This window comes from Nipponia nippon, unplaced genomic scaffold (assembly GCF_047370975.1).
Source record: "Nipponia nippon isolate SJK-2023a ecotype South Korea unplaced genomic scaffold, ASM4737097v1 scaffold_1, whole genome shotgun sequence".
In the NCBI taxonomy this organism is placed as follows: Eukaryota; Metazoa; Chordata; class Aves; order Pelecaniformes; family Threskiornithidae; genus Nipponia; species Nipponia nippon.
Genome location: NW_028262290.1, coordinates 125309683 through 125335860, shown reverse-complemented (window position 1 = coordinate 125335860; position 26178 = coordinate 125309683). Strand labels below are relative to the sequence as shown.

The following is a 26178-nucleotide window of genomic DNA, read 5'->3' as shown; positions in this document are numbered from 1 at the left end:
GATAGTGAATGAACTGTGACCAGAAATAAGTGGTTTTGTATGTCCCTGTTCATATTACTAGAGTTCAAGGTCACTAGAAGAGTTGTGGGTTTTAAAGTACAATATGTATTGTTTACCCGTTCTTTCTTAAAAAGTGCCAAACTCTTTACTGAACTGCGTGAGCACCTTACTGTTTTATCCATAGCCAGTGATTTTCTTTTTCTCAGTTGGTTATACACAAAGAGGGTAAGCAATTTTTTTCTTCCTTTTTTTATTTATTAATTATGCTGAGGCAGCTGGATGGAAAAGTGCATCTTGCTTTTGAAGGAAAGATCTCTCTTTTTTTGTTTAGTGTGCTGGGTTTTATATAGGGTTATTATCTAGTAGGGATTATATAATATGATTATGAAGTTATCCTCTGTTCCAGAGGGTCATGTATGTGATCTCTGGTCAGTAAGGAGAAACTCACACTTTTGACCTTTCTGTCTCTTTGGACCCATTAGCTGTTGGACATAGTGGTGCTTCTAAAATTGCTTAATTGTTCCAAAGAGATCATTTGTGCTTACTCTGTTATTGCCATTTGATGCTGTCTCTCTACACACTGCCAAAAACCCACGGTATATTACATTTTTATTGTTATGTAAAGCAGCTGTAAAACAAACAGTGTGGTTGTGTAAGTGTATTTGAAATCTTTGCTATTGGCTACTTCATTTTTTCCCTTTATGTCTCTAACTTTTACATTTATAGTTTTGCCACCACAGGGAGCTAATGAAAAGCAAACATATAGACTGTTTGTTTAAAAATAATAATAATGCCATGCACAGATTCATGTTGCTTCCTTATTCATATTTATTATCCTGTTTCACAGTATAAGAAAGACTAGGGCATGCGGTGCTGGGATTTGGTTGAGTTTTTTTTTGGTGGGAGGATTGGTTTTTTTGTCTTCTGTGTGCATTGGTTTGACTGTTACAGTCCTCTGATTTTAAGAAACTTCAACAATTGTAGAGCAAGTGAACATACAGCAAATAAAGAAAGGAAAAAGATAAATACATGTGCAGTAAGACATTGATCTAGATGAGGGGAGGTCTGTTGAACTGCTTTGTGTTTTTTTAATACTTGCATGCCTGTAGGGAATCAATCCCATGTGCATCCTTAGGACCCTCACAGGATTATGAAAGGTGATTTATTTTATGTGTTCAAGTTTCTCTCTACAAGTAATACTGAAGAAAACAAGGGCTTAAATTATCCTATATTTTTGATTCTTTCTGTACCTCTTTTGGTATGTAGTAGAATTACATGTCTCAGGAGTAAAATTATTAAATGCATATATTTGTTAAGGGTCTGACTTTCAACACTAGCTGTTTACAGTAAGAGTACTTGTTGAGATGATGAGTCTCTTGATCATTCTTTGCCCTAGTGGGAAAAGGGTGTAAAAACAGCACAACAGCCACTGGGAACCTTTCTCACAACTTTTCATCCATGTTGGTCACAGCTGCTAAGACACCTTTAATAGATAGATTTTTTTTTTTTTCTTAGTTTAAGCTATTTTTCTGCTTTAATTGGAGCTTGCATAGCTTAGATTCTGCTTTGCACTCTATTCAGAAAGATACCTGAACTCAGTCACCACTGAGCCAGAGCTGCCTTCATTCTGTAGCCTGAGCTGGGGAGGCACACGTACTCATTGGGGGTCTGATCTACTTGAATAAAGGAAGAGAAACAAACTATAAAGACAAAAAGATGCCAGGAGGGGAATGTGTACTTGGATTTTGCCAGCAGTTAAAGGTAAATCCTTTAGACTAAGGAAGGCTCTAAAGAGCACCCCTCAATATGTGTTTTGCAGTAGGTGAATTGTTCAAGAAGAATGAGAATATAATATAGCTGCCAGATTTCAAGTTTGAAATAAATGAAGTAGATTTTAGCTTGGTTTTTATTTTGCCCACTATTTCATTTTGCAGATTATCAGGTAATTAATAATAACTTACAAACTTTAAAACCGCTAGATATTATCTGTACAATGGCTCTAAGGGAACAGTGTTGCATCAGATCTGGTTTTTTGTTAGTGGTGTGTTTAGAGCATGCATGTGTGTGCAAACACCCTTTTTGCATTCACTTGCCAGAGGGCAGTTGTATTTCTGAGAAGGTAAAGGGTTATTTACTTCCCCCATTTTTCCACTCCCCCAAATGTGCAAAAATAGCTGTATGGAAAAGAATTATTGTAAGATCAACTTTCCTTTTCTTCAGCATTTAACTTGACTTGCAAAAGTTGACAGAATACATATTTTCCTAAACTCTGAACATTGCATCACCCAGGAGAAGCACACATGGGGAAGTCTCTTAAGTGTGGGCAAAACAGACTCCAAGGATAACGCTGACTTGCCACAGTTAATCCCAAGGGTATAAAGGGTAAGGCCAAACTTCTTGTCATGACTGAGAGCAAAAGGTGTTAGCTGGGATCAGCGCTGCAGTATTGTATATTCCTGTCATCATTTTGTAGCAAAAATAATTTGCTACAAAATGATAATATACTTCTAGATCTGCCATAATGAAAGACTATATAAGAGTGCGCGTGATCTGAACAAGCATCTAAGCAAAGGGGTTGAAGTGGGCTAATTCTCTTTTATCAATCCTAGGTGGTCTTTCTGCACTTCTACAGTGTGATTATGGTAGCAGTAGCTGTTCATTTTAACTGCCACTGAACTGAGTGAGTACACCTATGGAGGCGTACAGATTTTGTGTGTGTGTGTGCATTTGCATGTTTATACACACATGCATACATACTCAGATTTTATATATGAAATAGTGTGGGTGTGATCAGAACTGGATATAACTGTACCTTTATCACCCAAGTTTGTTAAAAGATGTATGACGTTTTTAGAAAACTCAATCTGAATGTCATCACACTCAATTAGGACACCTCATCTTGTATTTCACCCACCTGGGTTTCCTTTTTCCATCCAATCCTTCTGTCAGCAAGTAAGAACTAATTGTGCTCTCGTGCCCTTGGCTAATCATAGCAGACTGGTGGCTTTCCCCCAGTCCTTGCAGAGCTTTGACTTGGAAAAATGAACAACTTAACTGTGTAAGAACTCTTTATTTGTTTCATAAACTGTTTCATTGTTGAAAATATATCTTTAAAAAAAAATAAATCTAATCCAAATGACGTTTGAATCGAAAACAAATTTCTCCTCCAGAGAAAACTCTTTTGAAGTCCCGAAAGCTGGTCACATATAGCTGGTGCCTTTTCACATGTAACTAATGTATATTAATGATGCTGGTGTAAAGATCAAGGATCCCATGATACTGCAAAATGAAGCATTGCAATGTAAGCATATTTTTCGTCAAGTACAGTGTCGTTTCCCTTAAACATAAGAACAACCAGATTATTCAAAACAAAGAGGCTTTAGTCCTTGTTTAAGTAGCATAACATATAAGGACTATGATCTTGGACTTCTTGGATCTGTTAGATTTGTATTTGTCCTTCTGAATTACTGTCTTGTCATGATTTTTGGTACCTAGCCTGGGAGAGAGGTTCAGCCAAAGTCATGGAAATATCTTTCAAGCATGCTCTATGCATACTAGACAGGTGGCTAAGATTTCATGCAGAAACTGCCAGACTTCTGAAGTCAATTTTTTCCTGCATTCTGTGGTTTTATTTGGATGATTTGATGGTAGTTTGGATGCAGCTAGCCGCACCAGTGTCTCAGTCATGGAAATGTGAGGGAAGTTGGAATTGTGCTCAGTAAGCCACACTGCAGGCTGGTATTGGATCTGAGGGTAGGTAACCTTTTTATTTAGAAATTAGTCCTATAGCCGAGGTAATACAAAAGCTCTGTAGTTTCTCTGAATTGTCCTTTTCTGTCCTGCAATAACTAAATCAAGCAAGGTTTCCACTGAAATTGTAACACCAATGTCATCAGTCTGTAATCTGGTGAAGTCCCTCTGAAATCTACTTCCACTGCTTTTATAAATTTACTGCCTCTACATAGAGATCCCAATTTTATGAAGTGTTTTGGCTGAAGTCATGCTTGTGTTTGGTGCAGCTTTCACCCAGATAATGGTAGTTATACACAAATACAGAAGTATGCCCTTCCTGCAAGTGCCCAGAAATGTCTCTGCAAAACTGTGGCATCGATCCCTTTTAAGCCATTCGTCCCTGATGATGGCATCTGAGAACTTGCCTATGCTCACAGAGTAAGCTGGAACTGTTGACTGTAACTGCTTCTACAGTGAGGTTTAAAATAGCATGCTGAATATGTGTGATATCAGAGGTTCGAGTGACATCACATGATCGGTTCTCTTCTTTTGCTTTATTGTCCTTCTCCCTCACTAGCATCTTCAGCCACACGTGCTATGTTTCATTTGGTTAGAGTTTGTGGTTTGTTTGTTTGCTGCTTGTTGTTTGTTTGTTTTTCTTCAAATATAGGCCTACCTGCATTGAATAAGGAACTATATTTTAATGGTTGTAGTATTTGGGTTTTTTTTGTTTTTTCATGTTCTCTCATAAGCCAGTGTTCATAAAGTTTGAACTTCTTTACTTCCTTTACTTGTTCGTCTTTCTCTGGTTCCCCTAGTAGACAGGCAAGTTTACTCTGTCTGGAAGAACGCAGCCAGGATGAAATACTTCAGTCATTTATTTAACTGTTAGCTTCATGCTGCACTGAATACTAGTGCAGAAAGAAGAAAATAAATTGGAAACATCTGCTTTCTTTTTCTCATACCAGAAGAACAAAGAGATATGTTCTATTGAAATCAAAGGTGGCAAATATAAGAGTAATAAAAGGAAGGTATTATATGTGCCTTTCACACATATAATTAGGGTATGGAACTTGCTGTCACAGGAAATTATTGAGGCCAAGAACATAACAGGATTTGAAATAGAATTGGGCAGGCATGTGGCTATCAGGAATGTTCAAAGTTAGTCTTATTAATTGTGGTGATTTTGGAGCGATATTAAACCCATGCTCCTAGGCTTAAGTAAGTTTATCTTGAGATGTTGTATCACAGGAGTGTGCTTTTTTTTGTGTTCCTTCAAATTAAACTTGCCTATGCACTAAAATTTACTTGAATTCTGAGGGTTGCATGGAAATCCTTTTGTCCAATCCCAGCTTGTACATTCTCGTATTCCACATACACACCTGTCATCCCTCTTTGGGACTGGATATCCTCCTTATGTATTTTCTTTGTCCCTTTCTATACCCCTTTTCCACATCCCTTTCTATATCAGCTCATCCCAGGAATGACCATTATGCATCATGTCTGATCAGGTTGCACGAGGAATGCCTATGGAAATGACCTACAAAGTGAGCAATAGAATCCAAGGACTTATGAATTATTAATACCTACACAGAGCAAGAGCCACAACGTTGATTAAACTTGAGTATGCTGTGATGAGTGAAATCACTATATTTCTGTAAAGGAAGTGATGATGGTGGCAGGCTCTTTACCATGTCTTGGCTTTTTAATAAGTGGCACTTCAAGTTATGGAATTAATTCCACGAAGTGGAAAAATATCAGGAGCAAAGTAATAAATATGTTAAAAGGTTTGACTATTGTAGTTGACATTTATGCGTGCAAATCTCAGCAGAACTTTAAACCACACAGTTCCTACACATTTGGGCCAGGGGGGAGAAATACCTTCTTGATATGCTAAATCTGCCTTTTTTTTTTTTTTTTTTTTTTTTTTTAAATAACCAACCCACATCTGTAGTACCAGGAAAAAAAAAAAAAAAAACTAGTTGAGCAAAAGTATAATAGAAACAATGATTAGAAATCCCTGGGCATTAGCCAAAATATTCATTGTCTTTAGATTCTGTTACTGGGAGTTTAGGAAAGGCAACTTGAATAAATCATGTGGCTTTAAAGGAAAGAACCTTAAAATGTCTCCTGTAGAGGAGTTCAGCTCTCTTTGCAGAGCTGTGTGCATTCCTTTGTAAGGTTCTGCTGTTCTGTAATTATCTAAAAACTACAGTCAGATTAATGACAGAAGCAAAGCTTGTTGCTCGTTGCTAAGATGCTCAGCTGCAGCATTGATTGATAACAAACTCTTAGGGTTTATTCTTCCATAAAGAATGCAGTAGTCTGTCCTTTTACAGGATGCAGAAGCAACAAGGATGCTTTCAAAAGTGTTCTTTGCTGACAGTAAGTGTGAGAATGAGGAATGCCGTAATTACTAACTGGGCTAAGTGTGATGAAGCAAACCCCCAATCGAAGTGCTTTGCAGCAATCTGGCTTTTGCAGTCACTGCTGTTTTTTTCCAGGTTCTCAAAAGAGATTTCTCTATGTCCTGCATTGCATATGAAATTGTTCTGCTTAATTTGATGGGAGTTTTGTCATTGACTTCAACTAGCCCAGACTGATACAGAAGTACTGGCTTCTAGAAAGACACTTGACAAATGTATTTGCTAACAAGACGGATACTTAATAGTGTATGGTCTGCTGCAAACTTCTTACTTTGAAGGCAGGGATGAAACTTATTCTTTACTGGCCTAATGCTCATTAAGGGCATACCTATGGTGATAAGTCTTCCCATTTTGAAAAAGGAAGGGCAGGAGGTATTTCTGGCATGTGAATGAGAGAGACTTAATATAGATACATACAAAGTAGTACCTTGTCTATCAACTTTTGTGTAGTGCTGTCCACTTTCTCTCAAAAAGAATATTGGAGAAGTAGGTAGATTTTGGAGAGGAGAGATGGAAATTATTAAAAAAGAAACTGGAGGAGTTCTCATGTGAAGATACAGGGATTGTTTCCTTCAGAAAATAGACTGAATATTTATTTTCCTTATTTTTATTCTCTTGAGAAAATACATGGGAAGCTTATTTTCCTCTGTCTTCTAATACAAGAACAAAGGCATATATGGAATAAGATTAAAAGACAGAGAAATTTAATTTATTTAATTTTTACGGAATGAAATTAGATACAGGGTTTCCATGCTGTATTACATTGCTGAAGCCAGGAATTTAACAAGCTTCAAAAAGGCAAAACCAGACAGAATTACTTTGTAATACTGATTTCACAAGCGAAACACAGATGCCTGTTTTTGAGGCTCAATGAGTTACCGTTGAGGATGTTGCTATGATAGGGGAAAGCAGAAGACCTGGCAGGAGCCTTCCAATATTCATCTCTGCCCCATTTGACACTGGAAACCAGTTAGAGACAGGGCGTTGGAATAGGTGGGCTTCAGATCTGATCCAGCCTGGTGATTTCCTATATTTCTTTTGATAAGCTAGTAGAGGAACAAAGTTCCGTGACAAAATTTGCATTTGACCTGTGATCAAAGTCTTTCCAGTAATACTTCTTTCATTATACTAATGGGTAGACAGAGCTTTATTTTAACATTGTTTTATAGGGGAAAACTGTGTTTAGAAAAAATCGTTGTAAGTCACGTTATAAAAGGTTTTGTGCATTATGAAACACACACACACACATATATATGTGTGACAAAAGTACCTCCAAGAGTAATTTCCGAAAGTATTTCCCGTAATGTTTTTGTCAAATTAATGTCTGTCTCGGAGAGCTAAGTCTTAAAGCTGAAAACGAGTGCGTACATACTTTGCTGTCTTACTCCATACTTAATCTTAAGGTTGACTTTGCCTAACCAAATTTCATGTTTGTGGTATCATTAACTCATGGCTTGAAAGTTACGTGTGTGAGATGTAGTCTTACATATATTTATACAGAGTGAATTAAAAAAAAAAATCATTTTAGTATTGGTTAGTTTACTACTCTGTGAATGATACTACCATTGGGATGATTTTTTGTTTGTGATCTGTTTTACTCTTCTGTGACAGGCACAAGCTCAGCAGAAGAGAACTATTTTCAGTTAGTTTGCCTTAATTGGAAAAAGAGTTTTGTCCTAACTTTTAATTACATTTGATTAAGAATCCAATATAAAATAAAAAAATTATTTAAAGTTTGTTTTAATGATGGGAGTGTCAGCTGCCTTTGGAATTTATCTGTTCTTACTGATTTATGAAGAAAACTATTCTCTAGGGGCTTTGTTTACTGACCTTTCTGAATGGAGATCTTGGCATAAAAACTTAAATGAAGAAATATCTCTTCATTATTTTATCTTGAAAGATCAGATAGGATTGCCTACACTGGCTGAGGAATTTTCTAGCATAATTGTCATGGTTTAACCCCAGCCGGCAACTAAGCACCACACAGCTGCTCTCTCACTCCCCCCACCCCCGCCCCCCCGATGAGGGAGAGAATCAGAAGAGTAAAAGTGAGAAAACTCGTGGCTTGAGATGAAGACAGTTTAATAGGTAAAGCAAAAGCCGTCCACGCAAGCAAAGCAAAACACGGAATTCATTCACCACTTCCCATCGGTAGGCAGGTGTTCAGCCATCCCCAGGAAAGCAGGGCTCCATGGTTACTTGGGAAGACAAAACGCCATCACTCCAAACATCCCCCCCTTCCTCCTCCTCCTTCCCCCAGCTTTATATGCTGAGCATGACGTCATATGGTGTGCAATACCCCTTTGGTCACTTGGGGTCAGCTGTCCCAGCTGTGTCCCCTCCCAGCTGCTTGTGCACCCCCAGCCTGCTTGCTGGTGGGGTGGTGTGAGAAGCAGGAAAGGCCTTGACTGTGTGTAAGCACTGCTCAGCAGTAACTAAAACATCCCTGTATTACCAACACTGTTTCCAGCACAAATCCAAAACATAGCCCCATACTAGCTACTGTTAAGAAAATTAACTCTACCCGAGCCAAACCCAGGACAAACAGTGTAAATGTATTTACGTTGTAAATGTATTGCTGTTTGAATGTCTTTGTTTCACTAAAAGGAATGTTTGAAATGCCTTTTAGTGAGAAAATCAAAGTGAATGAAGGTGTAGTGACTGGAAACAAATAATTTTTCTTTGTTCTTACAGTGCTTTTCCCTACCTTCATACCCCAAATCCCTGTGATTTGTACCTAATGATAGATTTATTTCTCCTCTTATGTTGATATGTATGTAAAATTACATCAAGCATAGGTGTTAAGGCTGTCAGTTCTTCTAAGTGTTTTGCCGTACTACTATATGCTATTATGCTGGTTTCATATTTGTGCCTAATTACAAGTAACATATTCAGTTTTTCTTCAGAAAATTAATAGTGTAAAATTAGGTGCAAACGGTACATCTTATCTCTGTGTCAGTTTTCAAGTTTTGTAAGCATGCCTCTTAATTTCTGTTGCCGTCTGTATGGAAATGGTTACAGCGTAACAAAAGTGATTCACAACTCTCAAAACATACCCAGGAACTCTCTCCTGATCTTGTCACTTTTGCTTTGGGGTGTTACTTTTAACAACACTCAGGTTAAAAGGTTAGAAAATGTGAACTGCTCTCTCTGAAACTGTGCATGTGTCTGTGAGGTGTGCTTTGCTTCTCCTGTCTCTATGAAATACAATAGAAAAATCTCATGCGAGCATTACTAGAAATTAAATTGTTAACACCATCCAATAAAGAAATGTGAATTTTTACTAAATGCCACTAAAGATCCTTCTCTGTGAACTTACTGGGTTGCGCAGGAAGTTTATAGGGAAAATGTCTTCTTTTTTTTAATAACTAGAAAAGCCTCCAGATCATGGGAACATACCTGAAGTATTATTTAACATCAGTGTTTTCAGCTAATTACAGTGTAAACTTAGCACGATTTTTTTTTTTTTTTTCATGACAGCAAAAGGTTGAAATTTAGTTTAAACTAAGAATGTCAGTGATCAGCTGATGGAGCAAAGTTTCCAAGCCCTGTGGGACCAGGAGCGGTGTTGAGGAGGATGCCTGGACTACTTGTGCTCCCTGGCAGTTCCCTTTTGCCTGCCTGCTGCGGACCTCTGTCAGCAGGACTTAACTGACGCCCGTGGGTGTTGTCTTTCCAGCTTATTAAATTGTTGCTAACTCTTCTCTCTTTGGTGGAAATCAGGGAGGAGCGGACACCCATGTTGGTTTTTATGTGTGTGAACATGGCGTGCTTTTTATAAAAGGTGTAAGTGATGTAATGCCCTAAGTTGAAGCTCTTATTGCTGGGCACTTCATTGTCTTTAATGTTTCCGTACATTCAGGAGATACTTCCAGACAAAAATGTCATGAAGTGAAGGCATTGGGAAGTTTGAAAGTCAATGATGTGTTTTTGTTTGGTGGGGTTTTTTGGTGGTTTTTTGTGGGGTTTTTTGTTTGTGGTTTTGTTTTTTGGTGGTTTGTTGTTTTGTTTTTGTTTTGTTTTTGGTGTTGGTTTTTTTTTTGCTTTGGGGCAAAGTTACTTAACATCAATTGCCAAATAGGGTTCTGGAGAAAAAAGATAATTTGTGAAGGACTATATCTGCCTCTTCATGTTAAGGCATGCAGTTGGCCTCAAAACTGTATATGTTATCTAAGAGCACTGCTTAGTTCTCTTGTGGCTCCTAATGTGGATTAAATTTAATGTTCCTAATACTTTGAAAACAAAAAAAAATTAAACAAAACTTTAGAAGCCCACCACAAATTCCTATTCAGGCTATCCTTATGCGTGTGAAAGTGCTATCAAGAAATCAAAAGCCTATTTTTGTTTTTAAATCCCTTGAAAGGTTGTTGTTGGTTTGGTTTTGGTTTTTTTTTTTCCCAAGCTTTTGCCCTCATGTCAGCTTCAGGATAATATTTATGTAAGAAAATACAATAAATGCTGATTAGCTATTGTGACTGGCTCGTGTTTGCAACTGTTATTAATGAGAACAACTTGCAGTGGTATATAAACAATTTTTAGTGACTGCTATGTAGTTGACTGGCAGCTGTGCTATATTAAAGTGTAGGTAATCTTGTTTTACTTAAAAAATAGTAAACTTGCATCTCAGATCTCTCGGATAAAATTTCTAGTCTGTGCACGTTAGAGTTTCAAAACTCAAAGGCAGTGTTTTCAAATGACTTTTCTGCTAGGCAGCTTTGATAGTTTGGAATTGTGAAAATGAGTAAAGAGATGCTCTGGGTAGTGCAGCATACCTGATGATATTTTGTTCTCGTTTTGAGTAACCAAATTTTGATTTGGTATTGGGTGGTTTGTTCAATTTTGCTGTTACCACCTGCAGTGAAATAGGCTAATCTAAATGCAGTGATCTTGATTCTTTTTTAGTGAATGGCAAGGAAAGAAAGTTAATCTAAGGAGTTTAATGTAGATAAAGGAGAAGGGGAAGACATCCAGATTAGATTTTTTTTTTTTTTTCTTTCTAGGTTTCATGTATTGTTAAGATACATCCTTCAAAACATAGTACATTTTGATTAGCAACATCATGTTATCGGTATCAGCATTGGTATGCTGATGTGAAGCCGAGATAATGGGATGACCTGGTTCTCTAGCTAAGTGATGTTGACTCTGCCTATCTTGGATCTAATGGGAAGGAGCCTGTTGGTGTTGATTGGCTGATGGACTTGTTTTAATTGGTAGCATGTTTTTAGAGTGAGTTGGTTGGTAGGTAGGTAGGTGGTGGGACAGGAGGATCAGTTTTGGAGCATGTGGTACACAGGCAGATTTTTTTGCTTAGGTTATGTTTTCTTGATAACTTAAAGTTGTATATAAACTAGCCATTTTAAAATACTGCATCATCTGTTCTGAGTACAGACTTTAAACGGAATTCCTGTAGTTCAGTGCAAAAGAGATGGTAGTGTGTCTCTAGTCTGACAGTGCATTGTTTGCCCTGTTTAAAGAAGCCCTTTTCCTCCCCGTGGAAGTAAGAAAGCTACTCGAGGAGACAGCTGGGTGAAGCCACAAGAACCATGTCCTTATTAGTTTGAGGAAGTTTGAGAGTCTTGTCTGCTTTCAATTTTCAGCATAGCAGGGGCTTCTTGCCAAGTGTTACACATCATCTTTAACTTTCTGGGGCCAGTTTTTCCAAGCTGGTTTGTAGCTGCTGTTGCCCTTTTGGTCTAAGTTATTTAGCATATGCATTTCTTGATCTATAGAATGACTTGTTATAATGAAATCAATAGGGCAAACTGATAATAATAAAGTCTAAGATAACCAGTCCACTATGCTATCTCAATGCTGGATAGGCAGTCTTATAAAATAGGTGGGATCCTTCCCCCCCCCCCGGCAAGTAACTTTTGAAGAGACAGAAGCCTCCAGATCACGTTGGTCCAAACTTAGCAGTTTTACAATGATGTAGTACAGGGAGCCTGAATATTTATGGTGTGCTGGGCTTTTTTATCCGTTTATTGAGACCACCTTTCATATTCCCACACTGATACAGACAGGACAGGAGATGGGCATGGAGGACAGAAACACAGATGTAGGTCCCAGCTTGATTCTGGAATGGCAGGTTAGTTGTGGTGGATTCCCATTTTCTCTAGTGGATAAAACATGGTATTTAGGGGAGAGCCTTCTGATCATTTTAACGTAGCAGAGTTAGGGCTGCTTATGGGGTGGGGAATGGGGTATTATTGAACTGTTCTGTTGTCAGAGGGGGTAGTTTCTTCTCCATGTGTGAAGAGCCTACTATATCCCAGTAAATACCAGGAGGAAGTAGAGTTTTTGTTTTCTCCGGAAGGGTATGCCACACTTGAGATTAGTGACACAAGAACTTTCACATTTATTAATAGTATTGATTCTTTTTTATTGTCTTTAAATATAGGACTGTCAACTTGATGCTGGGCAACCACTTCAAGAACATGCTTTACGAAAGCATTAAAATTACAGAAACAAATAGGTTTACTAGTTATTTCTATACCAACTTTGAAAAACCTGTTGGAACACAAGGAGGCCCAGACCAAAAATGCAGCATTTGTGAAACTGCCTAGTTTTGCTTACCAATGGTAAATTACATAACTGTGCCATAAATACTAAATCTGGAAATGAGGTCTGATGATGTGAAGGAGTTTCTGTCCCCATGTTGGCAGCTAATAGTCCAGTTGACAAATGGCAGGAAGGAAACTGATGTAAAAATAACACAAGGTTAAGTTGGCAGAGCATAGTTTTTACCATCACATCTTCTTGTCATTTTAAATAAGCTGTTGCTAATTGTTAGGCGAGTCAGATTCTCTTCTACTCTTTCCCAATTTGTTCCATTGTTTCTTGTGTAGGGTATTATTTAATGGGAGATGCAAGGTCAAATATAAGCCAGTACATTTTTATTTAATTTTTGGTCACAATGTCAAGCTATAACTATGAGGAGGAAAGGAAAATAGATTTGCATACAAGTAAAATTATTTCATTGACTACTTAGTCTGCCATTTTCTGTATTTGCATACCATACGTACTAAAGGCACAGACTGGCAGAAGCAGTCAGCCTCTCTGTAGTCATGTTGGACACTGAAAATGTTGCTACATGTAGTGGAACAAACTTCTAGTGCTTTGAGGTGGAGAAGGCTAGGAAGAAGCCACTGCAAAGAACGGAAGCCCTTGAGAGCTGAGCAGGCTGGATTTCTTTTCAATTTTGGAACCAATGCTACATGGATTCATTTCTCTTGAACCTTTTTATGAGGACTTGCTCCTAAATTGAAGTGATTATTGTCAAACTAAATAGAGCTGCAGCACACTCCTGAGAATATCGTAAGTCTCCTTCTGACCTCCCTGTTAACTGAGATTTTATTTTAAATCTTTGAAGCCTGGTTTAAAAATCAAACTCTGCAGTGACATTATTCAAGAGGGTTGGCCTTTTCACCAAGTAGTTTAGTAGTAACTTCACAGTAATATTTTGCAGAGACTGAAATATTTCAGGTGAAGGTCCTAAATTTTCAAGTACTCCTGGGTATTTCTTTTCGTGTTGTAATTGAAAAGAGTGAGATCTTGGCAATGATACGGTTCTTTGGTTTTGTGTGATCGTTTTGCCAAGTATTTTTTATATAAACTGGAAAACCTGGTCTTTTTGTTTTTCTTCCCACAAAGAAATCCCCCTAAAACAGTTTTCCTTGAAGTCTCATAAATCCCTGCATAACACCTTATCAGCTCCATTATCAGAGCTATTTAGTTATTTAGTTCCTTTTTTAACCTTATAAGAATGTAATTCGCTGCACCGTTTATCCTCCAGTTTAAGCTTTGTGCAATTTATGTGCAATTTTTCAAACTTCCCTTCCCCAATTTTACATTAGTCTGATACTTAAGGGAAAAGCTTTCCCAGATGCTAGAACAGAAATTTTGTGCGTGCTTTTCTCTGCTAGAAATGTGGTGGGATTTGTAAGGTACTTACCCTTGTGCAATAATATTGTGACTGCCATTTTAAATTTAAGACAGAAAATACAATACTTTCAATGAGTTACAAGAAAAATAATAATATTTACTGCTTTGTACTTGAAAACCATGCCCTGAACATGCATTAGAAGGAGAATTAAGTTCTGTTTTCACAGTTTTATAGTTTGGATTGCTGTAGCAATATAATGTTCCATCTTTGCTCACTTATGTCTCTTTTCCCTCCTTTGCCCCCTTCTTATGTTTTAATTAAAGCCAGCTGCAACTTTTTCTCTTGCTGTCTTTTCCCTGTGACTCTCATTGAGCTCGTAGGCATTTCACCTATGGTAAATCCATCATTTTTAGCTAAGTTAACACAGAGAAGCAGCTTGGCTTGTATAATGACAGTGGGCAAAAAATATCACTCTGATTCATGTAGTCACGTGGTAATTCAGTATGTTACCTTTAACTTTCCACAGTTGCCCAGGAAGGGTTTTGTTGTGTTGTGATTTTTTTTTTTTTTCTCCTTTCTATTCCTTTCATTTCCATTCTTTGACTAAAAATGGGAGGCAAAAAAATTATATCCCATTTTTAAAATACTTGACTGAAAAATGGCAATTAAATGGATGGCCCAGGGTATCCTTGTAACTACCTCTACCTTGTATGGTTGAATTTCTTCCTAATAACTGTATAATGTTTTAATGTTTATTTCATAATTGAAAAACCTGTGTAAGTTGTGTACGTGAGTCTTTGAACTGCGTTGTATCATGCTTAGCATAGTAGGGTCCTGTCTGTGAGTGGAGTGTCTCAGTGCTATGGTAATAAAAATAATAATAATACATTTTGGTAGCTAAAGCATGTGCAGAAGGTGACAATTTATTTCTAAAATTAGAGCTCTGCATTAATATAAAGTTTTTGAAGCGACATTGTGGCCGAAGGATTAGCTGCTTTTTTATTTGCTTGGTTTTAACTCTGTTCTTTGACATTCACATTTTTAACACAGCTTGCTTAAAGATCTGTAGAGCAGAATTTCTTTGAAAGAGGGATTTTGTAAGTGTGTGGGTTTTTTCAATGGCTAAGCTAGATGAGCTGTCCTGCTTCTTTGTAGACCCTGCACCTGCCTCCCTCAGTGATCTAGGACTTCTGTGGTACTTTTGCAATCTCTGCACCAGATTCAGCCTAACAATGTAGGTGAACAAGCTCAGCGTGGACCTGCTTGGTGGACTACCAGAAAAGAAAGGATATTTACCCTGAGGTCAGGAATGGGGTGGATTAGGAAGGAAAATCAAGGTGCACCAGAACTTCATGTGAGAATAATATGCTGCCCCCTGCCAGTCAAAATTTCTAATGCATTTTGGGCTTGCATCTTTAAAAAAATGAAAAAAGAGGGGAAAAAAGAAAGGGAAAGAAAAAAAGAGACCTCCTAACAGTCAACTAAATATTTCCTAAAGCTGCCTAGTAAGGCGATGTGTACATGACCAAGATGCAATTCCATGTTCAGTCATTCACTGTTTCTTACTACAAAATAAAACAACAACAAAAAAATGATCAGTTTGTAACAGTGCAGCTTTACGTTGGACATCATTAGATTCCCTGCCACCTTGGAATTCCTGTGTGCTGTTAGTATGTTGTTTGCTTTCTGATTTGAGCTATGTTCCTTGGAAAAGGTCATGTCTGCAGCGTTTTTGGAAATTATATTTATTTTCCACAAGTGGGCAACTTCAAAACAGCTTAGCTGCTTGCATCAGACTCTTCCTGTCTGGGGCAAAATAGCCTCAAAAATAACATCTAAGGATATGGAGTAGTTGGGAGTGTGAGTTCGTGGTTTTTTTACTTGCGGTTTTAACTGAAACATATTGTAGTTTCTCATTAGCTGTTATTTACTTCAGCATACCATGAAATTGCCCTTCTTCTCATCACCCTGATGGATAGCCATCTCTGGCATTTTTAAACTACACTGCTAAATTAGTTAGCTTTTAAAAGGAATACGCGCTGCTTTGGTATATCAGGGTATTAACCTAGTGTCTGTAGCATTGACTGATTTTGATTCATTTATCACTACAGTGATCTGCTATTGCATGTTTTCCGTATCTCAAAGAAGAGGAACTAAAGTATTCACCAGGCTGTATTTTCACTAAAGGAAAAGCTTATGTTATCATTTGGTCAACTCCTAGAAAGGACCAGGTAGTTTCCAAATATACTAGCAAGTTGGCGTAGGCAGTGGACTCTGAGTCATTCTCCTGGAAAGTACCAGCAATGTGTTCCCAGGGATTTTTGTACATTAGCTGTATGTGGTGAACACCAAAAAATCCTGTCTTCCCTCCATGGCATAGGCATACTTTGAGTGATTTGCCCAGGGATGCCCGGGCAGAGGAGGGAGCTGAGTTTGTGTGTGCGAAATATCAGGATGGTATCAGGCTGTATCTGGTTGGCTTAATATGAAAAAGCCACAGGCTGGCTGTTCTTGCAGACTGACTGTCACTTCGGCCTTTTTAATAGATTAAAAAGTGTGTGTGTATGTGTCTTCTCCACGAACACTTAACCTCTCAGACAGAGTCCTCTGTTTACAATTGCTCGGTACTGCAAGGCATCTGAGCATGCAGCCAACTTACCTAGGCATCATTCTGCTCCCCAGCTTCTGCTGCAGGCATTTCTAATTTACCTGTTTGGTTTATAAGTTGAGAAGGAACATGGCACCTGCCAGCAACAGGAGGCAGAGCAAGACAGGGTTTTTCCAAAGCAGTACAAGGCTGGCTGGGACTTGGACAGGCAGAACTTTGAGCTTGGTCTCGCCTGTGCTGAGACTTTCTCTCTGCCTTGCCTTTACCAGCAGGATTCAGACTGCTGCTTCTAGGCTTGGAAACGTAGAGAGTCCTTGAACAAAAACTACCTTGGCAATGGGCATTATTGTCATAACATCTGCCCAGAGGACATGCTAGCAGCAACTTGGGAATGATCAGAAACAGTTGTTACAGTGGGTGCAGTGCATCTTCACCGAGTATATCACTGTTTTTCCAGGGAAGAGATACCTCAGTTGCACTGCTGTGTAACACATCCTGCTTGATATGATAATGATGGGTTGGGATTTTTGCAGTTTTCTTTTGGATCTTATCTTTTGCTCTGCATTACCGGTCTTTGTCTCATTTCTTTCTTTGCAAGTGAAGAGGTCATGGGCTATTGAGTTCAATACAGAAAGTTGTTGCTCTCATACTCTTGCAGCAGAAACAACTTCTATTTAATTGGTTAAAATTGTCTTCCCAGTGGTCATATGTTGGACAGCTTCAAAATGTTGTGTTAGTAGATCTAGACACTTCATTTGAGCAGTGGTGACACACGTCAGGCAAGGTGGCAGCTGTGCCTGTGAGCCCTGTATCTATGCATCAGTGAATTTCTTTTTGAAGCAGATAATTGTGAGGATTTTAAATAAGGAATGTAATCTTTAACCTCTGATAGTTTTTATATCTCCACCAAAGTTAATGCCACTGCACTTATGCTGTGGTCCAGTATCGTCACTTTTCTATTAAGCACTAGGTCTTGAGCTGCTTGATATTACCTAATCCTAATTGAAATCCGAGCAATATTGCACTCCAAAGCTGACTTGCATCTTCCTCTTTCAGTCTTTCCTTTATAAGAAATCAATGTTAATACGTAAGAATTGGACATCTACAGCTATTTCACTCTGTTAATTGAATTATGAAAAGCTTAAAAGGTAAGCTTAGTACATCACTGTTAAAGCCTACTGATGTCTTACAAAGATGTTGCACTCTTTTAATACGGAGGTCTAGCAGTATATTGCTTGCATGCAGTGATAGCTCTAATTGGAAACCTAATAGGATACAAGAGATTTCTAAGACTATTACAAATAATAATATATTATTTTTTAAATCTGTGGGATTTTTTTATTGACAGTCCTTTGGGTTGGATCTGGAAATATGTTGAAATATTTCTCATTGGTTCAGAGGGCTGTATTCAGTGCTAATAGCACATCACGTTTGTTGAGTGCTGAAGTGCTCCCCGTGGGCAGTTCTTGTGATATAAATTCCAACGGCAAATTGGTGCTAACAAAGCGCAAGTGCCTGTTCCATTCAGCAGCTCCATCTTTAGGGGAGGGAGGGGAGGATGATCGCCAGTGCAACTTGCAGCAATGATAGTGTGTCAGTAGGTTGCTAATACGTACATAAAGAGGTGATTCCTTGGAGTGGTGGCTAAGGGTGCCCCAGAGAGTCCTTTTCAGTAAGTTTGCACAGTTAAGCTGGTGTCTTTCAAGAGGTAGAGCTTCCTGTCGAAATACAACCCTCTTCCAGTCTAATGCACAAGTGGTAGCTGGAGAGTACTGAGTGCCCAAATATATAGACGTGCACAGGACAGGGACAAGTCATTAAGGTGGAGCGGGATGCCAGGAGCGTTCAGGATGGAATGGCTTTTACTTTAATTTAGTACCGGTCTTGAGCTGCACGGGGTTTTGTGTTCTGAGGAGAGAAATCTTTCCCTGGTGGCTGGTGCATCACTTTGCAGAGAGCCTGTCTGCCTTTACTGCCTTCTTACACGTTTTCCTGCACCTGAAAGTATGCTTTTAGTCATAGCTTTGCTCTTGTTGAACCATTTAGCACCAGCATATTGTGAACTTTTATTTTTAGTTTAATCTGAAAATAAAATTTTAGGTTTGATAACAGAATTAACAGCCTTTCTCTCCCCTGATTCCCCTGCTGTCAAGAACATGTTCACCAGTACTGCAAAGAGCAGGGGAAAAAAACATGTCTCTGATCACTGTTGTTACATTGAGAATTTATGTTTTTGTAATTGTATTTCTATTTGTAACACTGTTACTAACACCTAGCAGTTATTCTGGTTCCCTTCACATTAATCAAATGCATATTGTCATGTATATATTGAATTTATTGGATTGCCTTCCCTCTCAAGTAATACTGCTCCACAATTGTTACGAGAAGATCATTTTTTTATCCTTCTGTCTTATATTAGCCTTGTTGAAAGAATGGGGAAAGAAGAGCAAGGCTGGTTTTCATTGTATTAGAGATGTTAAAATCCAGCCCCTTACAGAACAAGGAGAGAAGAGATTTCTGAAGTCATAGCACATCCATGATGGAAAAAGCTGTGTCAGCACCTCCCTTTATGCAAAGGGAGTTTTCAGCTCTGGCATCTTACAGATAAAATACTACCATAGCAGCACAGAAAGAAAGAGGTAGCAATGGAGTCCTAAACCATTAATGGCTTTATAGGTTGAGCTGTACGTAGAAATACTCAGTGACATATGGCACGCTACAGAATACAAGTGTCTGAGGAGCTCAGTAAAACTTATTTTCAACAAGCAGACATTTGTGTACTGCAACACCTTTAGTTTGTACTGCTCTTGGTGAGCTGCTGGCACGTTAGGGAGAATCTAGAATTAGACAAAACTGATCTGAGAAAGTGCTGTTTTAATTTGACACTGATTTTAATTCCCCTTATGAAACCAGTTCCACAATACAAACAATATCAATGGGATGTGTTCGTGTGGCCTCATTTTAGAAATCAGTGTAGCAAAATGATAAAAGCGTAGAAAATTTTGACATTTAAGAGTATCATCATGTATTTGGCTTCCTTCAATTATACCATGAGCCTTGGTTTAGCAATAATACAGGAATATATTTTAATTTTAAAGAACACACAAGATTAATAAAATCAACGTAAGTTCTTTATTTAGTATGGTCTTTGATGCAGTACAGTTTTATTAAGGCTGAGCTGGAAGAGCCATTTCTGAAATACAGTAGGAAATTATTCTTTGAAACTTAACTTTTCTGTTGTGTTGAGATTGTGTAGCATGTTTAGGAGTAGTTCTGGGCAATGCTGCTCTTATAAATGTCAGGAGAGAGAAGCTGAAAACCATACCCCAACTCTGGTTTCTCAGCTTTGCTAAGCAGTCTGGAACACTGATACGTCCAGGTAAGATCTCTGAGATTTTGGAGGCATTCGATCTACTTTTAATCCCTGCCTTTACATCAGGTGGTGTATGAAGTGTAACACTGAAAACTGTCTTCCATATCATACTTGAAGAATCTAAGAGGTCATATTAATTTGAACTGTGGTAATATTCCTAAACCATTTGGTTTTTTTATCTCTTAGCGCTGGCCCCAAAGGTGATAACATCTACGAATGGAGATCAACCATTTTAGGACCTCCAGGTTCAGTCTATGAGGGAGGTGTTTTCTTCCTTGACATCACATTTACACCAGAATATCCTTTCAAGCCTCCAAAGGTAAGAGACCTGTAGCTGACATCTTAAGTCATGAATGTTCAACAGACCATCGACTACCAAGCAGTGTTAATGGCATGCAGCCCATTTGAAAGCCGCTTTCTTCAAGAACAAGCTTAAGCTCATTTCAGACTTATTGGTTTCTATTAGCTAATGTTAACAGCTTTTGCAATCCTCTTGATCACTATTTTAGAGCTTGTTTTCTTTTTCCCTGCTTCTGGTTATAGGAGGTCCTAAGCAATTAGTGCAAGCGTTGGAACAGGACTGAGAAACTGAAGAATAAATAAACTTGGGGAGAGGAGAAAGGATACAAATACTTGTTTCTCAAACCACTCAGTTACCATAAACATGTTATGTGTGTTCTGGCCACTAAAGTAGTATTTAATTTTTCCAGTTTTGTTGGGTACTTGTGTCATTCACCTAACTGTACAGTAACAAACTTTTTCTGTAGGTGTTGTATTTGTGAAGCTCTTATATTCCAGTGTGGTGTTCCAATGCTACAAGGCAAATACCAGTGCAAGTGAATGTTATCTTGTGGTTCACATACTTTGCCAGAGGAAGTGTGTTGGGTTACAAGAAGAGGTGGATGTGTATACACTTCATGTTTGCCTTGTATCTGAAAGCATTTATGTGCATGTTTAACTTTCTACTTAAAAGTCATTGCATTGATGAGATAAACGCCAATGACTGCCCCATCTTCAGACTTTGGTCTAGTCTGCAGTAGAAAGGACTTGCCATAGTTCAGGCCATAAGTCCATCGCAGCAGAGACAATGCTAATTCTCATACCAGACAAATTAATACAAGCTTCCCAAATTAAGGAAACTGACTATTCTTGCTAGCATAACTTCAGGGTTTCCGATAGTATCAACAGGACCTTAAATCCTACCCCTAAGCTAGGACTCCAGTTCACAAGCAGCATGGTCTATCTTGGGACATCTCTAGTGATTTCCTGCCGACCCTTGTCTATCTCTCTTTGGAGGTTCTCTGACAGCACAGATGGTTCTCTTGTGTCTTGTGTTAGAGTTTAATTCAGTTCAGAATAGTTTTTCATTATTTTAGTTTAGTTTGCATTGGATAATTTATTGTCCAACCACCTATATGCAATATCTTATGTCATGAGCGCAGTAAGCATTTAAAGAGGGAGCTTTTACCTTCCCATGCGTGCTTTGCTACACCTTTGCTTTCTATGCTACAGGTCAGAACCATTTATCATCCCAAGCTTATCCAACCTGATGCCTTACAAGACCATATTATAATTACCAGTGGTATTGAGACAGCTCTATGTGCCAAGGTTCCTGATGCAGAACCAGAGATAACAGTTTTGTTGTTCCAACTCAGCCCTGCTTTCTGCTCTGCGCGTCTGACAGGGATCTCTTTGCCTTTATCTTTGGATCTAAACCCTCACCCAGATGAAAAGAAGGGTGGGATTAAAAAAAACCAGGCACCACTTAGTGAGGCCTTGTAAGACTAGTTTAGTGGAGATTCACTGTATTGTAGCAGAGTTCTCTTTAAATGGAGTCTTTCATCTAGCAGAGTCCAAGTTGTTCTACAAACCACATGTATGTATGGAAATAAAATACGTATAGCTTCAGTCACATTGAGATAGCATATAGGAGAAAGCATAGCAGTGCTCTAATAGAATGTATTTGTGCTACTTGGGTACTTCAGATTTAAATGAAGAACGTTTCTTTTGCTGAGAACCAAAGACTCTTATAGCAGCTCCTGTGTTAACACCTATGCTAGTGTTAATCAATGATAATGTGGAAAATATAATTATCATATTGCTCCTGCTTTATTCCCACTAATTTGTTGATTTCAGATTGCCCAGCTGCTAGCAGTGACTGATAAATATTGTTTGTGGGTCATCTGGAAGTGGTAGGACTAATACAATTACCATAGCCTTCCTGTATTTGTCTTTTAGGGCAAGAAATAAAGAAACAGCTAGTTGAAACAAAACCCAGTGTATCATTTTGATGATAAGCACTACTAGAGCAGTGAAGTGATTGAAGGTCATTTCAAAAGCCTTGACCTCTGAAAAGATTAAGCTCTCTAGTTTCCCTTGAATCTTCTGTGGTAAGCCTTGCAAGACCAGTGGAAGAAAATCTCTACTGCCTCTTGAGTCCTCGCTAATTCTTATGAGGACAGTCCCTGCCGTGGGCTGCCCCGTGGTGAAGTGCCTATAGTACAATACATTGCACAGCTTGAAAATGAAATGTCATTAAAGGATTTACCTTCTTAAATGAAGTGAGGTGAAACTGGTCATCTGGGCAGGCTTCCAAGCCCTTAGGAATATGCGTGAGACAAGGTGTTGAGGCATAGCCACTATTGACAAATGCTGTGTGGTTGACGAGCATCCTGGAGATGTGTGATGAAGGATATACAGGTGCAGCCTTTGAGGACTTGGTCTAGCTCCAGCCGAGGGTTTAATTCCTCCGAGTATGTTGGAGGAAACTTTTGAGGGGAGGATGTTGCTATAGGAGAGCCAGAGGACTGTGCTGGAAATTATGTTAACAGAATCCTGGAAGAATATAAAGAGGGACCGCACCACTGTATTTGAGGCTGGAGAAATTAAAGGTCTTAAAATTTGACTTGGAAATGCAATGCACGGTACAAGGAACTTCAGTGGGAGAAGTCTGATATAGGGACAGATACTCCGTCTCCTGTCCTAAATATGTATAATGGAGTTCCTTTGCATTTATTGAGCATTCCATGCAACACTTTGAAGATGTTAGTGTTAATCTGTTCTCTGCCTTTACGTTTTCTCATTTTGTGTGGTATTCCGGTTCTGCATTTGTTTCAGATAGCAATCGAGTCAGGCACATGCTGGGTGTGCCTGGATTCAGGAGAATCCAATAAACAAAGTATAATTAGAATTTAAGAGTTCAGTACTTAGTCCTCAAGATGATTGCTATTCTTTTGTACTATTACAATGCATGTTTTCCCAAGAGTTACATTATAGTTGGGTTAGATTTCATTTATTGAGGTGAAAACAGAAGCTTGTGTTGACCTGGTGTGTGCTTTGATCATTTGTATTAATAACCTCTAACCACTTCCTTCCCCCCACTCCCATTTTGCTGCTTGTGTAAATTAACCTCTGCTATCACTTCAGGGTAAGGTTGAGATTAGCTTCTTTTATGTCTTTTCAAAAGCTATGCTTAACTCTGTGTAGTTACTCCATTAATGTAGTCTCAGGTGAGACATTTCCAAAGGATCATTCAGTTACACTATATTTTCCTGCTATTCCACATGCTGTTTTCTTGACCCTGAATATGTTGTACTACCTTCTAAGTAACTCAGTTTCTCTTGGTTTTGGTCTGAATCTGCTAGCTTTATGTGACATACACCCCCCCGCCCCTTAAGGGGTAATGAACATTTACTTTAAATATTTTTGTTTGTTTTTAAGTGGGCTTCCAATTCCTCCCCCTCCTCCCCTCTCACAGCTTCTTTTGGGTTCCCTGCATGGCTGGCTTTTGTACCATCAGCAAAAACTGTAAATGGCAAACAGCTGGACTACATGTGTCTAACACCATCCCAGTTCTGACTTGCTGCTTAAGTGAAAACAAATTTAGATTTTTCCTGCAGTGCTTTGGTTAGGTAGAGCTCCTCTAACTGGAGAAAACTGCTTTTGGTGCCATGGATATAACCCTTAAGGATTATATCTTAAGGTTTCTTAAGGAACCAGACTGTTCTCCAGATATATGGGAGTCGTCTTTCTTTCTCTCTTTCCCCTCCTTCATGAATAATAGTTAAAAAGGAAGTCTTATTCTTAAAGGCAAACAGGATTCATGCTTTGTTACCAGTTATTAGTTAACTGGACTGAGAGACTGCCTACAAAGTATTTAGCTTTTGTGCTCAGAATCAGGATTAACAACTTTCTGTCTTTACAAATGAGAACTCTTGACCTCTCTGTTAATTTGGTCCTTATTGTATCAACTTGGAAATACTCCACACTTCCCCTTCTGGAAGTGTTTAATCTGTTAAAATTACTACCTCACCTACATTTAGAAGCCTTCTTGGAAGGAGACCAAAGCTGCAGGTCAAATAGAGAAATACTGAGCAAGTAGTGGGGCTGGGCTGAGGGCTGCTCAGGTACCCAAGGCAGAGCCATTGCCAGCAACTGCAAACGCCACAAACTTCTGTTTTACCCTAAACAGTATGGGTTGGGGCAGGTACCGCAGGGTCAGAGCCGCCCGCTGCTCAGCCTGATGCACGTGGACTTCCACGTGACTGTAAGGAGTCATTGCTCATTGCTCCTTTTCCTCTGAGGATTAGATGATCTGGGAAACAAAGGTCACTTCGGTTCCTTACCTGCTATACATCTAAGGTTCCCTAGGTAGAAAGCAGCAGGGGTTCTTGGTTTTGGAGTTGCAGCTTGTTGCAGAAGGTGTGGGAGGGGGATGCATCTCTGCTTGTTTGCAGCCATTTTGCTATTCCCACCTGTAATGTGCAAAAGTGTAGGGATTTGGGGGTTTTTTTGTTGTTTATTTGCTTCCTGTTTTAATGTAAAATCCAAGCCGCTTACAACGAACAAAGCAGAAAGCCTCCCCAAGCGTGTGGTGTGGGTGTCTCCTGTGTGACAAGTAACTGCTTTTGCAAGTCCAAAAATAGCCTGTGTGCATCGGGAGCGTTCTTGGAAGCACTGCAGGGACACAGCGCAAGGGGACACACCAGGCACTGCGGTTTTGTAGCTGTGTCACCCCACCCCATGCCTGCTCCCCGAGCCTGTGAGAGGGAGGGTCACAGGCAAAATCTTTGCGTCAGAAAGACAGTAGGAAAAATGAGGGTTGGCTGGCAAGTTTTATGTGTGGGCTGGTCTAATCTCAAGAAAGCACTAGTGTGTTCTTGTTGTACCGCAAGCGTACCAAGCGTGTTTTGCAAATACCCCCGTGACCTATAAACAGACAATAAAATTTGTGGGTGTAAATAGCTGACAAATTCTGAGGATTTAGGGCATGAACCCGCTAACCGGTATTCACATAGATAATCCTAATTCATGCAAGTTCTACCAAATGAGTTGTTGCTGTTCATCGCGTGAGTCAGAGTAAGGCCTTTCTGCAGGTCACGTTGTATTCTCCTGAAAGCGGCTTGTGGTGCTTTTGTTTCCCTTTCGGATCACCCCTGTGGCAAGCTGCCCAGCTCATTCACGTCTCCCAGATTTGAAAATAATAAAATCCAACAAACTCCTCGGCACTTGGAAGCAGGGGAACTGCGATTCCAAGCTCCCTGGCCTGTCTGGGGGGTTTTACAAGTGATTGGGAGCCTGGCAGGGAAAAAAAATGCTGGTGTTAAAGCCCCAGGCTCCTTTGCCACTATGAGCAAAAGGACAAAAGGTAATAAAATTTTAGTAAAAAAATTTATTTAAACCCCCACAACCTGTGTTTCACAGTGACCATAAGCACCCAAGGCTGGGAAGCTGGCGGTTGTTTTGCGGGGCGATGGTCCGCGTGTCGTCAGCAGTGAGCCCGTGCTGAGGCCGCAGGGATTCATTCATCCCGGCTCCCATAAGTCACCCACATTCCACGTTTCGGTTCCCTTTCCTGCGGGTGGGAAACCTGTGCCGTCGCCTGCCAGGGCGTGTGTAACGCCGCGCAGGTGTACTCGCAGGGGCTGGAAACGGTACCGCCAGCCACGCGCTTCTGAGACTTTTATTTATTTTTCGCTTTGAAATCAGGCTCTCTTGATTCGCCTCCGGCACCAGAGATGCACCCGGGCCGTAGCCGCTATTTCACCTGTGAGAAATGGCCTTTCAGCGCAAGGCGGCCGCCCCGGAGAGCGGGGCGGGGGGGGCGGCCAGGCCCGGCCCGGCGGGGGCGGCTGTGCTCCCGCCAAGGGCCGCCAGA

The 26178-nt window shown here is 39.4% G+C and overlaps 1 protein-coding gene across 5 annotated transcripts in view; it reads left to right on the top strand.

The window, feature by feature from the left end:
• The window catches only part of UBE2E1 (ubiquitin conjugating enzyme E2 E1), a 46338-nt gene that overhangs the window by 17849 nt on the left and 2311 nt on the right, over window positions 1–26178 (top strand). For all 5 annotated transcript variants that reach the window (XM_087771429.1, XM_087771462.1, XM_087771438.1 and 2 more), the window contains exon 4: window positions 20208–20340. In XM_087771429.1, coding sequence (XP_087627555.1) covers window positions 20208–20340 — 133 coding nt within the window. The remainder of the gene's footprint in view (window positions 1–20207; window positions 20341–26178) is intronic.